Here is an 18,071-nt window from a genome sequence, read left to right as displayed (position 1 = left end):
CATTCTGTGAGATTAATTCAGTCAGTGTAGCAAATTTCAGCCTTCTACCACCATAATTCTTGCAGCTTTTAGCAGCCAAAGTTGCCTGAAAATGAATTTGCCAAAAAAATACAAAATTTTACAGGGCTTTAAATCAGAAACTATTAGAGATATTGATCTAATCTTTGGCAGTTTTTCATTATATGGGTAGATGAGCACATGTGAATTTTTTCAAGGGATTCTGTGGGGGTCACCTGCAGCTCCCTGGATGATTTAACATGGAATGACCCAATATTAAAGTGAGGTCCACTTGAGTATAGATGCTCATTGTATTAATATAATATGTTGGTGAACAATGATTTATAAGCATGTGGAAGTGATTTATTTTGGGGGGAACATTCTAAGGATTTCAACAGAAGACAGACAATGTTCTGTTAAAATGTAATATGTTCCCCCCAAAATAAACCATTTCATTATGCTTATAAATTATTGTTTATCAACCTATTATTAAGTGATTTGTATAAAAAGATAATTTCTATCTTTAACTTGTAGCCAGCATATCTTTAACCCTTATCAATATATCTTTGGTCTCAAACGTTACTTTATGAAACACCTGGGGTCTAACCTGATTCCAGCACAAAATTATAATAATAGGAAGCTCTGGATTGAAATTCCAAAACCCAGTTGCATTACAGCTTTTATTAGGGTTAACATGCAATGTGAACAACGTAAAACTGTGTGTTCTCGAGTAAATATTTTGATAAATCAACTAATTACATTATTCCTCTGTATACAAGTAAGTAGTATAATACCATTCATATACAAACAGTATATAAAAAAAAAAATGTTGAATTATTATTATACTCCTGTATTCAAGTCATTATCTACCAGTATATGATGAGATTATCACAATACTGCACAATGCAACTTAAAACTGAAAGTGTCCATTGGGTCTGACCAAACCACAACATAAATGTATCCTTATAGTATACTATGGATTAAAAACCAAATAAGCAGTTTATTTGCAACAATTATAAAACAAGGTTTCTGTAAAATAGGGCATTGTAAGCAGTCATCACAGAGAACACTTGTTTAGGAATGAGATGTGCATATGTGCCCACCATAATGATGTTATAAGCAACAGGCAATGTAATACTGTATTACTGTGATGAATTATTCTTTATAATAGTCTGTATCATGGAATTAAAGTATAGAAATTTGTTTTGCATGCTATAGGGCAGACTGCATGTATCGTAATGGTCATTGATAGTATGTGATCCAAATGGACACCAGATAAATATTATATTGCAGATACAAACTCCATCTGTCTGTTTTAAAAATGGTGGTGTCTTATTGATCCTAATCTCTGCTTGTCAGTTACGTGAATATATATAAATTTGTAAGGATTACGTAAAAAGATGTACAACTAAGAAAGTTGTTGTGGTTCATATGAATCCTACATGTGCTGACAAGGGTTAAATAAATCCTAAAATTGTAATAGCTTCACTACTAACAACAGAACACAACCTTGATATTTCATTGACATATGTACCACCATGTCAAGATTTCTTTGTTTATGCTGTTGAGTATGTATCCACATATATTAGATGTGATTAAAATGCACTATCTTGCATTCACTACAGTGAAAGACTGTGCCACATCTTTGCCCCATTTTCAAATTTATCCAAGGTATTCTATAAAAGTCACTTAACATTCTTAGCTTGGATTAGAATATCCATCTGTTTAATGTTTTCAACAAACTTCCAATATGATATCTTGCCTCTTTTTCTCAAAACCTTTTTCAATTAGTGCTACTCTCTATCAGTGCATATTTTTTGCTTGCCACTAGCCATCTAACTCCCACTTCTTTTTGTAAACCTAGATGCAAATGTTCATATACCAACTTTACATCAATTGGGGTGTGACACTACCTCTTATTACAACTACTGCCCTCTCTAATAATATATCTGTCAATCACTTCTTGATTTGCATTTTATTTTTAAGATATATTTGTTTTTGCTTGTGATTTTCATTATATTTCCATATTGTGCATTAATATTTCTTGCTACTTTTTCTTCAGTTTGAGTTAAGTATGCTTTGTAAGTACCCCTTTGCAGTTTCAAGTACTTACAACTACCACACTGTTACATTAAGTTCTGAACTGAAGTTCCTAAAACCAATTGCATTACAACTCATCTTCTCTCCCAGTATCTGTTTTCCAGGTGAAAGATAGAAGAACTGCTTCTTAATGCAAACTTGATGTGCAATTCCAGATGCTTCCAGGAGTTTTTTGAGGTTGATTTCCCATTTACAGTCTGTCATACTTTAGCCCCTCAACACTTGGGGGTCCCTTTCTTACTGAAATTTTTTGAATCCCCTCCATGTTTTATTAACATGTGAAGGACGAAAAGTATAGCTGGCTCGGAAGTGGTGCAGGCTGTCAGTGGTGTGCTGTTTTTAATTCTTTACTACATCTCATGGTCTTTCTTTTGGTACTTTCTAAAGGAGGATAGTATTCAAAGAAGCCCTCCATCAGTTCAATGTAGGATTCTGGCTTTTTGTGAGAGGAAATAAAATATATCAGAAGTTAACATTTTCCTAAACTGAAGATGCATTTCCAGTAGATACTTACCTCTTCTCACATTTCCCACCCATACTCTACACTTCTGGTGAATTGTTTAAATTGATCATAACTAATTTCTAAATGATTAATAGGTGCAGTATTAGAAATAGTGCTAGTTATGTTAGAAGCAGTGTTGCACTTCTGTTGGTGGAGGGTTGATGCATGATCATTTGTATGTAAATATTGCAGAAAAAAAGTGAGTATTACAAGGTTAGTAGTAAGTGGAAGAAATTGTACAAGTAAAGAACAATAGTAGTTGAGAAATATTTTTGTGAGTAGATGTATCTATTGCAAAATGTTATCAGCTGAGGAAAGTGTTATTTCTACTGATTTTACTGTCTTTTTCAGTATCATTAATGTGACCATGAAAAATTAAATATCCAAACTTTTTTTCCTAAGGTATAATATACAACACTAATAACAAAGGCTTAGATTCACTGGACTCTATTAATAATAACTTTTTACTTTCTCTCAACCAGCTGTCCTGAAAAATAAAATGATATTACTACTAGAATATTTATAAATATATTCAATAAATGCATTACAAAGTTTAAAACATGAAATCAATCATTAATGAAGTGATGCTTCACCAGAATTTTGTAAAGAAGTAACTCAATCTTCAAATAAAACTTACTTAAAAAAGCAATGTTATTAATATACACAATAATTGTAGAAGAAATGAAGAATAAAAGAAAAAATACCAGAAAAAGAAAAACTAATTTATGAGATTATTCAAAATAACAATATTAGACACTTCTCAAATAAATAATGTTAAATTACATATAACAGATGATGCAAGTATTTCAAGTAAAATCCTTTAACAAATAAAATATCTAATAAATAAAACTAATTTATGAAATTATTCAAAATAATAATATTAGACACTTCCCAAATAAATAATGTTAAATCACAAATAACAGGTGATGTAAGTATTTGAAGTAAAATCCTTTAACAAATAAAATATCTTGCATTTCACACTTTAACTTCTCTCTCTTTGTCATCAGGCTTAAGGCTTTTTATTGTTTTATCAAACCATAAAATTATGTGTTTTTGACTAATTATTTAACAGTTGTTTTCATAGATCATGAAGTTGGTGAGTGTCCATACATTACTGATAGGGAACTTTGTATTGCTTTTACTGCTTATGTAGATGAGGGTAATGGTGTAGATTTGATGTATTTGGATTTTCTGAAATGTTTTATGACAAGGTGCTACGTAAGAGACTTGTAAAATAAATATCGCTGTAGGTGTGGAGGATAAGTTAGCTAATTGGATAGAAGAGTGGCTAGATGGAAGAAAGCAGGGGTTATAAATTGAGCTCTATCAAATTGGATTAAAGTCATAAATGGGGTATATCAAGGCTCAGTTTTAGGACCTCTGCTCTTTTTGATTTACATCAATGACATAGATGAAGAAATGGTCAATAAATTACTTAAATTTACTGATGATATCAAGGTCTTGGCTGTGAAGAAGACATTGGTGCCTTACAAAAGGATTTAGATCATTGAATTAGTTGGGCAAATAAATGACAGATGAGCTTTAATCATAATAAATGCAATATTGTGCATGTGGGTTATCATAATTTAAATTACAAGTATAATTTGAATGTGAATTACCTTAACAGTGTTACGAAAGGAAGGAATTTTAGTGTTTTTGTCTCTTACGTCATCCAAACAGTGTACTGTTGCTAGTAGTAGAGCCAATAGAATTTTAGGTTTTATCTACAGAAATATTGAATATAGGTCTAAAGAGGTTACAATTTAATTTTATAGGTCACTGGTTAGACCATATTTGGAGTATTGTGTTCAGTCTTGGGCTTCTTACCTTAAGGAAAACATTGATCTGTGGGAAAGGGAATGGAGGAGGGCTAGCAGAATGGTGTCTGAGATGAAGGAATTGTCATGTGATAAGAAGCTAAGACCTCTAAATTTATTTTCTGTTGAAAAAATATAAGAGTTAAAGGGTGTCTAATTGAAACATTTAAGATTGTTAAGAGAACAGATAGTGCTAATGCATCATCCTCTTTCATACTTAATTATGAGAATAGTAGGACTAAGGAACAGTTATAAATTAAGAGTTTTATTTTTATAACAGTGGTTGGTCTTTGGAACAGGTTGTTTTTGGATATTGTGAAGTCACTAAATTTATGGCAATTTTATGAGAAATTGATAGCTATGTGAATGATAAGAGCTGGCTTTGAGTTTGTTTTTTTGAATAGTTTTGGTTTAGTTCAGAAGATGGAACAGTGTAAATGAACTAATAGATCCTTCATTGTCCGTAAACATTATATGTTTTTTTAAGACAAATAAAAATAGCTGAATTAAACAGTATAAGGAAAAATTTGTGAATAATAAATAAAACCTAAACCCTGCTACTCATTATCAGCAAAATCCCCTGGTTTCAAACAAGTAGAGCTTTCCATAGTGGAATCATAATTTATTAAGAATAATTTAGGCATTTGTATTTTCATTTTACTAAGTGTATTTCATAGCAAGTACCAATTGCATTATAAGTTATTCACACACAGTAACTAACTGTGGTATGACCAGGTACTCACATGCATGTAATTAGGTCTATATGTGTTAGTATTGACATAAGGACAACTGAAATATTTATACAGTATAAATATAAGCTGGTAACCAGTTGTTTTGAAAAGTAAAATGCCCCCAGAAACAACACTCTAAAACCAATATAAAGGGAAGAATGAAACTTCACAACAATGCAAACAATTTGGTTATTACTAGTGATGAAGTTTCAGCACTTAAGTTTTCAAGAGACAATGTAAAAACAACACTTGAAGGTTGAATACAGTGAATGTATTTAAGTCTATCTGCCAGGTAATTTTTCCTGGGAATTTTTATTATTACAAACTTTTTCTTGGTGCTGAAAGTGTTTTTTTTGAAAACTGTAATAATAATTATTTACTCTAAGAAGTCAAATAACAATGCAGAACTTAGCATTTGTGCATATAACAGCTGGTAGTACATCGTGCAGAAATATTTGACACTATGTTAGAGAACATAAAAACATTCCCCAAGAAGTTTGGTAACTATTTAGCACTTGTAGCTATGGTAACTTGTTGTATCTTGTTTATTGAAGTTTACAAAGATGAGTAGGTTAATAATACAAAAGTTAAAATTGGTTGAAAATATAAAAGACAATTTTTTCTTCAATAATAATAAATATTCTTATACATCAAATTCTACATCAGATCACTGTAAGAAAAAATAATTTTGTATCTGATGGCTTAAGTGAACTAAGCAAAATGATGAAAGGGACAAGTACTTCCTGAATTTTACTTTCCCAGCTTATTGAGAATATTTTCTTGGATTGTAACAGTTTTTCCTTTTTTAACCTAAGATTGAATTTCTAATTAGGATTTACTTAAAACTTTCATTGTAAGCTCAGTTAAAGGTACTTGTTCTGTTTTATGTTTTGTGCAAAAACAGCAAACATCAGGTATGTGGGCATATGGAATTTTGTAAACTGTATCATTTTTTTCATGTGATGTGTATGTAAATAGAAGTTAAATGTGATTTATCTACACATGGACAGAAATTACATCTTGACTCATTATGACTATCAAAATGCAATCAGTTCAAGTTATGTATTTAAATATTTATGTAATTCATTCAGCTTAAAGAGACAAAACATCAGTATAAGTTTGTGGTGAGAGATATGCTTGTATTTATAAGTTGAAGATCAAATTTTACAAAATGCCTAAAACAGCATATACATGAAAATCCTGGATATATTTTATAAATTTATAAAAATTATATAAAAATTTTTCATTTATTTAGTAGGTAACAATGAGTTTTTTAAATTTCTATTAGGTGAAAAAATCCACATTAAAAGATGCCATCTGCACACCTTACACTGAAAGAGGAGGAAGTTATACGACTTGTGCTAGAATTCTTGGCTAATCGTGAATTAAACATTTCTCAGCTTTCTTTGGAAAGAGAAGCAGGTGTTATTAATGGTATTTTTTCTGATGATGTTCTGTTCCTCCGTCAGCTAATTCTTGATGGTCAGTGGGATGATGTGCTCAAGTTTATCCAGCCTCTTGAAACTTTGGAGACATTTGATTCCAATCAGTTTAAATACATTGTTATGAAGCATAAATATATTGAATTGCTTTGTATAAGATCAGAAATTGGGCCTTTCCAAAATATTGATATTGCTGTTGAAGAAGTTGTAAAATGTTTAAATGAACTAGAAAAGTACTGTCCCTCAAAAGAAGATTATAATAATTTCTGTCTTTTGCTTACATTTCCACGCTTATCAGATCACTTGGATTATAAAAACTGGAATCCCAGCAATGCAAGAGTAAATTGTTTTAAAGCTGTTTTCTCATTGGTTGAAAAGTTTCTTCCTTTGGATAAAAAGGAAAGTCAATCTGAAAATATAGCAAGTGGTGATCGTTTAATTCATCTAATAGTTAAGGGAATTATATACGAGTCTTGTGTAGAGTTTTGCCAACAGCAAGCAACTGCAACTTCCTCTGATATACATGAAATTCATTTTTCTCATGTTTTGAATGGAACAGGGTTTAATGACTCAAATCTTAGTCTTTTATCCTGGTTACAATACATTCCACTAGAAACTTTTTCATATCCATTTGAACAAAAAACTTTGAATGTGGAAGTAGAGCAACTTGAAAAACCTGGCTTAGAAGCATCATGGTCAGAACAGATTTTAATTACTCCAATCAAACCCAAGGTTTTTCCTCATTCAGCCATCCCATTTACTCGGCTACGGACATCTGATATCATGTCTCGTTCTCTGACTCCCAATTTGGGTGCTGTTGGACTTGGAAAGAATGTCATGGCATTCTCATTGAGTGACATGTCAGCTATGTCAAAATCATTTGCAGGGTTTCACTTGACAGGAAAAAAGGCAGTGAATACATCTGTAGATAGGTTGTTTGAAGGTGGAGATGTTTTTAGCACCAGTGTAAGTGATCTTCACACTATTCTCGAATCTACTCATTCTAAGGATCATTCTTTAATTATTTCTTTAGACAAAAGAAATAGCTCAAATACATCAAAAGATAATAAACATCAAGTAAATTCTCAAAATTTTAAAGGAAAGCAAAATGAGAAGAAGAGCACCAATGATAACTCTAAAGAATCATCTGTTGTTTCACTTTTTCACATGAACAATGCTGATTCAAATAAAAGCCTAACATCAGAAGTAAAAGGAAAAATGAAGTTTAATCAGTCAGACAGTTCCAGTGAGCGTAACACTTCAGACCTTTGGAAAGAATTTCAACGGCAAAAACAACAATTTTTGGATCAACTTGAGACTCAAGAAAAGCAAAGAATAGAACTTCTGCAAGAGATTAATGCTGGTAATGTATCAGAAAAAAGTCATACAGTGAGAAATAGTCCAGAGATTGCCAAGAATAGAAATCTAAGTCATTTGGAAGATAATTTTGTGACTCCAGTTAATAGGCAAAATAAGAATTCTCATGTAGAAAAATTGACTACAAGTACACCAAAAGGTCAGGGTACTTGTAGCAACACCACTCCTCTGCTGCAGTCTTCTCCAGTTTTACCAAAACACAATACCTCATGTAAAACAAGCCCTTCTACATCTGGATGGATTTATGTACCTACATGTGTTGCTAAAAATTTGGGGCCCATACTGGATAGCCAAACTACAACTGCAGCATCATCCATTATCACAGATGACCCTCAATATTCATTTATCTCAACAGGGTAAGGCATTGTCCTAAATAGACATCTACATAGACATAAAACTGAATAAAATGCAGCATTATTGCTACACAGTTAAAACAGTTTACAAATTGTGTTAAAAAAGATGAAGAACCAATTAGTCTTCTCATTATAATATGTGGTGTAATCACTTGTAAAAAGTCACTAAGCAAATTATATAAACAGTAGGGAAAGTAACATGATATAACATGTTAAAATTTATAAAAATTCAACTCTTGTACTTGCAAATTACTCCTGTTGATGACAAATATTGTCAAAACAAGCAGATTATTTGCCAGCCTCAATAAAAATATGTTTTACTTGTGTACGATTAATCTTGCATTTAATTATTTATTTGATTTTAACCTTTACTCAAGTACTAAACATTCATACTTGCAAATTGTATTTAACATAGAAATAACTGAGTTACTATGCATTATAATTATAGCAAATTAATATTATCATACATGTAACTGTATGAGTACATTTTATTTTTGCCTTTTCGCTAAAATATCTGACATGGAAAACTTAGTGATACTTGAAATTAAAAAAAACAACATTTGAACCACAGAAAGTTTGTACACAAACATATCAATTGGTATAAAGATAAGGAAAGAAAATTGACATTGGCTACTTTAAATTGTTTCTTTAGAACCCATATATAATAGAGGATGTTCAGTATAAGAGTGAGGGGGATATATTTTATAAGTACTTAGGTTTGTGTATTTTTGTTCATAATACCTTTTGTATAAATTTATTCTTTTCACAATATTTTCATGTTGTAATTTATTTTATGGATGAACTTATGTGCTTATGGCCCCTTATGTATTCATGAAATTTTGTTAGATTTCTACTAGTTTCACAACTAAGAAACAATATACATTGCCATTGTTATTGTTTACCAAGTTTGTTTAGCTTGATTTTGATGAGTTATGACCCTAATAAATTATCAACTAATTGAAATTGTTTCCAATTATTACTCTTTTTGATTATTTCAGGAATTAAAAGTCCAAATTACTACTTCCTCAGGCAGAACTTAGAAAGTTGAGAGCTTTGTTTGGTGGCTGTTGGTTACATAACTAGCTACTGTGATGTCTTTTAACTTTTTATGCCTAAATGATAGTGTAGCTTTGTCTTAATATATTGTTTATTTGTTACAAGCTATAAAGGTAACCAGTGTTAATTATGGTAAGATACTTTTAATAAAAAAAAGTTATTACAAGCTAGTATTCTTTATTCACTCTTAAAAAATTTGATTTTTGAGTAAATAACTTATCTAACTATCAGAAATTGTCATAGATGGATTAATAACAATAAAAAAATGTGTAATTATATCAAATCATTAAACCATTTATACAAGACTTGTTAGGTTATCACTTACTCACTGAAAAGGGAAAACATAAACTTGGCTGTTGTCTCATTCTGATTAAACACTTTCTAATCCAGCAAGCTTTATTTATTAATTTCTAAGTACACAGAGAATTTTTTTAGTTTCTTCTAGACTAATATAAATTATATACTTATTAATCATTTAAATGTGTTCTTTCTAAACTTTCTTCTATAGGAACAACTTATTTAAAAACCTGTAATGTTTTTTATGATTGAAAAATTGAGTTACTTTTTTAAGCATTTCACAAGGATGATAGAATTGTTTAAAAAATCTGAAACATTTGTGATTAATATGTTTTCACATTAGAATGATTTTCTGATTTTTCTATGTTACTTTGATTTCTACCTTATAAATGATTTTGATATCTGTAAATAAGTTTTGACAGATTGTAAGTGTACTATCTTTGCTTTTCTAGGATCAGCATGAATTTGTTTTCACTGAATTATATGCTATCTGTCACACATTGTGATAAGTATCTTTACAAGGTTTTATCACATGAATTCTTAAGGACAATTATTTTAACAAATAATTTATTTAGTTTTAGTTGTCTTTTGAAAATTTTAATGATAACTATATGAAATTAATATATTTAGCTTATAACAGGTTTTTTACTACATTGTATATGTAATAAATTTCCATGTACAATAGTATAGGATTAAAGAGTAACTTAATCTTAAATTGTTTTACATGAAGATGTTCATTATATGAAATGTGGGGAAGTTTAAACATGCCTTTTAAAAACCAGAGTTTACAATATGCAGATGAATTTCATTAGAACAATAATTTAGTTAAACATAGTTGGTTAATGAGCTTGATAATTATTTGATCAGGATATTTCACTAATTCTCTAACTCTTCTTTTACGTGTATTTATATTTATGGTTCATGGTAATACAAACTGTCCAATTATAATATCACCATCTTAAAAAATACTAATTTGAGAATGTTTAAGCCTTAAATGAATTAGCAGATACAATATAGTTCTACTATTTTAATGGCATTCATACTTTTGAAACCCAAAACTTGTCTCTTTCCCTATAAAGAGTGTGATTTAATGTACTGTAAATAATAATACATTATGGTTCAAACTTTTATTTGCTTTACAAGTTCCTTGATGAATTTCTGTGTCAGATTGTCATTTAAGTAAGAAAACAGTTTGACATAGGAGTAAAATAATATAAATGTTAATCAGTGAATTATATATAAATAAATATGTAAACTTGAGTTGTAATGTTTGAAATAATCACATTAAGTCATTGGTCAATGTAATTGTCATATGAGTTAACTATTTCAGGCATAATTTATCAACACTCCTACGAAAAGTGGGGCCTAATAGGCCCCAGAGCAACTTGAAAGGTTATTAATATTAGGCTAATAAATTTGTATTTAAATGAAATTACCATTTCATTTGATTTCAGTTCATTAAATGAAATTTAAATTAAATGAAATTTGATTTCATTTCATTAAATGGCAATTTCATTTAAATACAAAATTATTAGCCTAATATTAATAACCTTTCAAGTTGCTCTGGGGCCTATTAGGCCCCACTTTTCGTTGGAGTGTTAAATTTTGTTTTAAATAATGTAGAAGAAATGCTTTTGTATACATAGACAACTAATTTTTTTTTTTGTGTGTATGTATGTATATTATGTATATATATATATATATGGGGGTGGACATAAAAGTGGCCACCCCTTGAAAATGTTGTGAATTTGTTATAACTTTCTTAAATAACAGAAAAATATCTTGAACTATGTTTTTTTGTAGAATACTGGTTTTCATAAATACCTGAACTTTTCATGATTTTAGTTACATTTTCTCATTAGTGTTCTGTACCTGCTGTAGCTTTTTAGATCTTATTACAGTTAGCCTACAAAATGATCAAACAAGTTTTTCTTCAATAAATGAATGTAAAAATGAAGCTCAAAATAACACAAACTAGTTTCACAAGTTAATATTTAGTCTGCATTTCTGTGGATTTCATCACTGCTCCACATTAACGTGGCTTGCTTTCAGTGAGTTTGTGTAGATATTTCTGAGTGATTGACTGCCATTCTTCTTTGATCACTTCTAAAATTTATCTTCCATGTTTGGCTTGCAATCTATCATTAATTGTTTTAACTTAGCCAGTAAATTTAACTAAAACCATGAAAGGTTTAGGTGTGCACAAAAACAAGTGTTTAAGTTAGGACATAAGATCATATTTGAACAGATCTTGTCAAGTGCTTTCTAAAAACATACAGTTTCACACATTTTTCTGTTAGCTAATAAAAGATATAACAACATTTTCAATAAGGAACACTTCTTTTTTTGTCCACCCCTTATTATTTTTTTCTAATGACAAAAACAAGCTCAAACAAAAATGAGAAATGCTGCACAAATCAAAAGGATCCCCAGGGTACAGGCTATAAGGTGGAATATACCCTAGGTTTTGGAGGTGACTGCAGAAGACCCACATTGTGGTGGGGATACACAATCTATCAGTGTTAATCTCTGATGTTGAGAAAACCCACTTGTAGAGAAATATACATGTAAAAACGGCTCGTTATACCCTAGGTTTTGGAGGTGACTGCAGAAGACCCACATTGTGGTGGGATACACAATCTATCAGTGTTAATCTCTGATGTTGAGTAAACCCACTTGTAGAGAAATATATATGTAAAAATGGCTCGTAAAAAATTTTCTCAACCCAAACGAGCCGTTTTTACGTATATATAGTGTTAATTTATGTTTGCCAGTCCAACATTATAAAAATGAATAATAATAGGGATAATAGGGTAACAAAAATAATAAAATAATCAGAGAAATAAAAATTAGGAGATTGAGGTATGGGTGCTCAAGCCCACATTTATATTACACTTCACTGCAGGCAGACAGTTATGAGAAGGTGACTGCTCTCTAGGCCACCAGTGACACAGCAGTATAGTGGAGCGCCGTTAAGCTGTGGTATTTGGGGGGTCAACCTGCTTAACCGCGGCTTAAACCTTTGTGACTGAAAAGCCGAAGTCGCCAACTGCTTCGCCGAGGAGCCTCATCCGGGCCATTGCATGATCATTATAATATTAATGTATAGACTATTCAGATACAATTGACAAGTGCCGTTTTAACACAAACGACCAATGCATTGCGATGGTTCGCTTTTCCCTGTAAAATTTCATCTTCCCGTGTTACATGCGGGCTGCCATGTCAATATGATATGCTCACTATTAATTCAGAAACTGAAGTGATTTCTATTGGGTTTGTGGCCAATATTTATACAATTCCATAAAAATATTAATTATCTAATTAAAAATAATACTTTAATTATTGATCACTTTTTTCACGGATTTACTGCGGATTAACTTTAATGTATGGAGAGGTGTGATTCGGTAACAATGGCGGCCTCCATAAAGCTGACATAGAGAGTGGATAAGGTAGATTAATGGTCGATTTCTATTGTAATATATTTTATTTATTTCCCAAATTAAAGCAAATCCTTTTTAAATATCCCCTTGAAGTTATAAAGACAAGGAGAGTGTGAGAAACTTTAAAAAGCCAGGTAGTAGATTTAATACATCAAAAATTTTGGGACAAGACTTGCTACAGCGGCTTAAGCGATTTCGCGGTTTACTGGTCCGCGGCTTAATGGCACTCCACTGTATATCTGTGTCTTATACTGCTAAAAACCAGGTTTTGATACCTGTAGTGGGCAAAGCACAGATAGATCTTTATATAGCTTTGTGCTCAAAAACAAACAAAAACAACAAGGTAAAGAAAAAAAAGAGGTACTATGATTTGAGAGTAAGAAAGATAACCTTACCTCCTGAAGTTAGCATTCCAGCTCCCATTATAATGGTAAAGCACTAATTAGTAGCACAGTAGACAAATTATACTAGTACAGAGAATCCTAACCACTTACCTAAACTAATCAGTATAACACTCATCTGCATAAAAGTAATGCCAAGCTGTTTAAATGATCTTATGAACAATTAAAAAATATTTGTCAGAAACTTTCAGTAAAATTTCCTTAATTCTCACTTCTTTATATTTATTTAATACATTTGTATATTTATTGCAGAATATTTTATTAAATCCATCAGATATTAATATTTGCATCAATATTTCAGCCCCTTAGTAGTGTAGTGGTATGTCTGAGGATTTACAATGATAAAAACCAGGTTTCGATAACCATAGTGGGCAGAGCACAGATAGCCCTTTTTGTAGTTTTTTGCTTAATTACAAGCAATAACAAGCATCAGTATTTTAGTGTTAAAAATAAAATATTGTAATTTACAATACATTTTGCAAAATCTGAATAATTGTGAAGTTGTTACTTGTAACAGAAGAGTATGGTACATATGTTGTAAAAGAGAAATGTCTTTTATCAAAAATATTTGGATTGATATTATTATCAGTTATTTTAATCTTTAGATCAAAATAATGTGCCTGTACATTAGAAATTGAAGTATTATTTATTTCTTATTCTACTGGATAAATAATGTTAAAATTATTTATATCAAGATTATACTAATTAAAAATCATCCATATATCTGTAAGTTAAAGCAAAAATAACCATGTTTATGTAATTTTAATAAACCTTTTCTCATAAAAATAAAGATATAAATTTGCAATACAAATAGAATAGTTAGCTCATATTGAAACTCCTATTACTCCAAATTCCTGTTTATTGAAAAATATATATAATTATTATGTATGACACACTAAATATCTCTTTTTTTTTTATGTTTTTGGAGCTAAATTTCTTTCTTCCAGTGCTCTGAAATTAGAACTGTTCTATTAATGAATTCACAAGATAAACCTTTTGATGGAATTGTGGTGTACAGTGTTGTAAAATCAAAAATATGAATGTTCTTTGTTTGTTCAGTTTCTTAAATATAAAATGGAGTTGATTATTTTTATTGTGCAAAATGTGTTTATTATTAGTGCTTACAGTTTAAATTTTAGCAAATAAAATATTAAGTAATTTATTTAATAAAATGTCCAGTTGTTTAGTAAATGTTCTTGTCAAAACTACAAATCTAAATTTAATCAGATTTATGGATCTTAGGAATAGCATACAGAAATGATAAATTTGTAAAAGAATTTGATTTAGAATAAGTTTTTGTAAGCTTTAATGAACTTATTAATTACTGTATTTTTAGATTGGTTAATTTAAACAATGTTTATAGATATTAGAAAACTTATAATAAAATTTATTACTAGTGTTGAAATTTTGATTTCAAAATTAATATATAATGGATTTAATAAAAAAAAACAACTAAATAAAATTATTAAAATGTTTTATGATAAATATAAAGAAATAAGAATTAAGGAAATTTTACTGAAAGTTTCTTGCAAGTATTTTTAGTTGTTAATAAGGTCATTTAAACAACTTGGCACTACTTTTATATAGATGAATACCTTATTGTTTATAACAGCTTGTTTAGAATTTGAAAATTGGAAGTTTCAATGGACTTAATGAATGGTGGTTGAGAATTATACTTGTTAGTTTAAATATGTGGTTGGGAGTCTCTATACTAGTATAATTTGTCTGCTGTGCTACTAATTAGTGCTTTTCCACTATAATGTGGGGTGGAATACCAACTTCAGGAAGTAAGTTTAACTTGCTTTTCCCCAAGCTGTAGTTGGTAGTACCTCATTTCATGTGTTGTTATTGTTTCATTTATCATCTTCTATACATTTCTACAACTGTATACCTGCATTGAAGAGTGGTATAGATGTGGGACACCATGGGCTTGAACACTCACATCTCACTCTTCTAATTTCTGTTTCGTTTTATTATTTTGTTGTTATCTTTTATTTTTATGAATTTCTTCATTTGAGACAGAATGAAGGTCAAGACTGATAAACAGTATATCGCCATTGGAATCTGGGTCTTACTCCTTTAGATACTTCCATAATTTAACATACATTTTATATCCCACATTGTAGCCCATACACTGAGGAACCTTTTAGTATATATAACATTTTTTATTTTTGTTTGGGCTTGTTTAGAAAATATCATTAGTTATAGGCTTGGATTTGCTGTTTTTAAGGCAGTCCTTCCTCTTGATTTTGTTTTATATGACTGTTGAGTATTAACCTTATATTATTATAAATTTCATGAATATATTAGTTGCTTCACATACAATTTTTTAATGAAATCATTTATTTGTAGTCATTCAGGTAATGATCAACATATAGAATATATGGTGCCCACAACAAAGCCAGTGGCTCAGCATTATGATTCTCATCCTTATTCTACTCCAGTAAACAGCAAAGGTAACTTGCGACATCCTAACAAAAGTGTCCATAGTCAGATAGCCCAACAATGTGTGACAACCAGGGTAAGTTGAAGTAAGATCAACATGAACTAAAGTTTAACAAAGGGAGACTAAACAATGGATGTATGTGTCTTTTATATACATGATGTAATCAAACAATATAAATGGTAATATATGTATATAAAACTCAAGTGAAACTTAAAATCTGTTTCAAAAAATTAGAAAACATTATCAATATTTGACAGAAATACTTATAAATTATTTATGAGGTAAATATATTTTAATCCTTAGTTTGATCTTCTATCCTTATATGTCAGACAGGAAGGACAGAAATGGGATAGCCTATTCACCTCTCTTGAATATGCTTCCCAGTTAAAAGTGTCATCAGAGGATTTAACCAGACATTTTTCATTTGTTTTGGAATTAATTAATCAAGTTTATGCTGTTTTATCCTTATTTCCTGTGATTCTCAATTTTCCCTCTATGGTGATAAATCTATATAACCAATATTTAATGTTCCTTCTCTCCTTGATGTTTTGGTTCATCCAATCATTTTGAAGAACAATTTCAGTCAGGGTTAGTATGTTTTGTGTGCCTCATACATCTGAGGATCTTGCTTTTATATTTATAGATATTCCTTCCTTCATTTTGATTCCCAGTGTTTGGAATTTTGTGGTACATTGTTGGGTTCAAACCCTAATACATCAGTAAATTTCTCACAAATTCAGTTTTCCTATATCAGACTGATGTTTACACAATTCTGTATACATTATTGACTTTGCACTTGCTGGCTCAGGCAATTTCTTTGTCTCTCAAAAGGTTTTCAGATGATGTTCGCAGTCTCCTGTTTTTATACAATGGCACTCATTTCATCTTCAGGCAGCGCGGCTGATATGCTTTTGAGACTTTCTGGTTCGGGATGACATTCTCTTATTGAGTACATTTACATGCTTCTTGCTGGTGTATCTTGTGCATTTGTATCTTTTTAATGTGGAGAGATGTTGGAGTTATTCCAACTCATTGGAGGCCTTAGTTTAGTTTACTGGTCAGCATAATTCATTATAATCACTAGCTTACCATTTATTTCAGTCTCCTATTTTTCTGTCTCACCCACCCTTCCATCCAACTCTTTGCCAGTTCCGGCATCCTGTTCCTCATCCATTTACAGTTGAGTTGTTACTCAGCCTTTTCCATTTTTGCCACATTTGAACACCATTTACAATAGATTCATGGGTCCTAAAGGTTCTTTCAGAGGGTCTGGCTCTTTCATTCCCTTTCTCCATTGTCTCTTTGCCCTATTTTCTTCCCACCAAGGGATTCTGTTTCTTACCAGCATCTAATTTGGGACTTACTTCAGAAAGAGGCTATAGAACATGGGGCAACTTCTCAGTTGATGTTTTGCTCCTGTCTGTTTCTCATGTCTATAAAGATGGGAGATAGATGTGTAACTATAGATTTATTATCCCTGAACCATTTCCTGGTAATTCCCAATTTCTCATTTGAGCCTTACTTAACTGTGTGATGGATTTTCACTCCTTAGGCATCCCATCACTTCCTCCGTTTTGTTTATCAGAGGTGTGTTTATTAGTTTTGCTTTCTAACATTTGCATGATATTGGCTCCTTATGCCTTTTACTGAGTAGTTACATGTTAATTCTTTACATGACTGCTTCATGCCAGAGACCTTCATTTACACCATTACATAGATAACTGTTAATTTTTGGCTTCTTAATGCAAATCTGCTGTTAATATATAATTTCTTCTGTGAGAGACTGCCATATTGGGTTAGCTTATCAAGGTGGAGAAGTTGTTTCTCACAAGCACAGAATATCTGATTCATCTGGGTGTATTTTTAAATTACCTCATCAGCTAGTCCCACCCTTCTCAACTTCATTTATGGGATGTGGCATTTGTAATCAACTGGTTTCTCCCCTCTTACTGCATGAGAGATCTATCTCTTTGGGGATATGGGCTTTTTTCAAAGCTTACATTCCCTTGGTTGAGCCCATGTGTGTGTGTTATCTTCAATGGGTGTTACATGACCAGTGAAACCTCATTCGGGATCTCTTTGTTGCTCTTATTACCCTACCTCCAAACCTAT

The 18,071-nt window shown here is 30.8% G+C and overlaps 1 protein-coding gene across 2 annotated transcripts in view; it reads left to right on the top strand.

Annotated features, from left to right (window-relative positions):
- The window catches only part of LOC143224236 (WD repeat-containing protein 47-like), an 87,482-nt gene that overhangs the window by 12,176 nt on the left and 57,235 nt on the right, over positions 1 to 18,071 (top strand). For both annotated transcript variants that reach the window (XM_076452657.1, XM_076452663.1), the window contains exons 2-3: positions 6,436 to 8,322; positions 15,866 to 16,034. In XM_076452657.1, the coding sequence (XP_076308772.1) occupies positions 6,458 to 8,322; positions 15,866 to 16,034 (2,034 nt within the window). In that variant the 5' untranslated portion in view covers positions 6,436 to 6,457. The remainder of the gene's footprint in view (positions 1 to 6,435; positions 8,323 to 15,865; positions 16,035 to 18,071) is intronic.

The sequence above is a fragment of the Tachypleus tridentatus genome, chromosome 1 (assembly GCF_004210375.1).
Source record: "Tachypleus tridentatus isolate NWPU-2018 chromosome 1, ASM421037v1, whole genome shotgun sequence".
In the NCBI taxonomy this organism is placed as follows: domain Eukaryota; kingdom Metazoa; phylum Arthropoda; class Merostomata; order Xiphosura; family Limulidae; genus Tachypleus; species Tachypleus tridentatus.
This window is presented reverse-complemented; position numbering and strand designations above follow the sequence as displayed.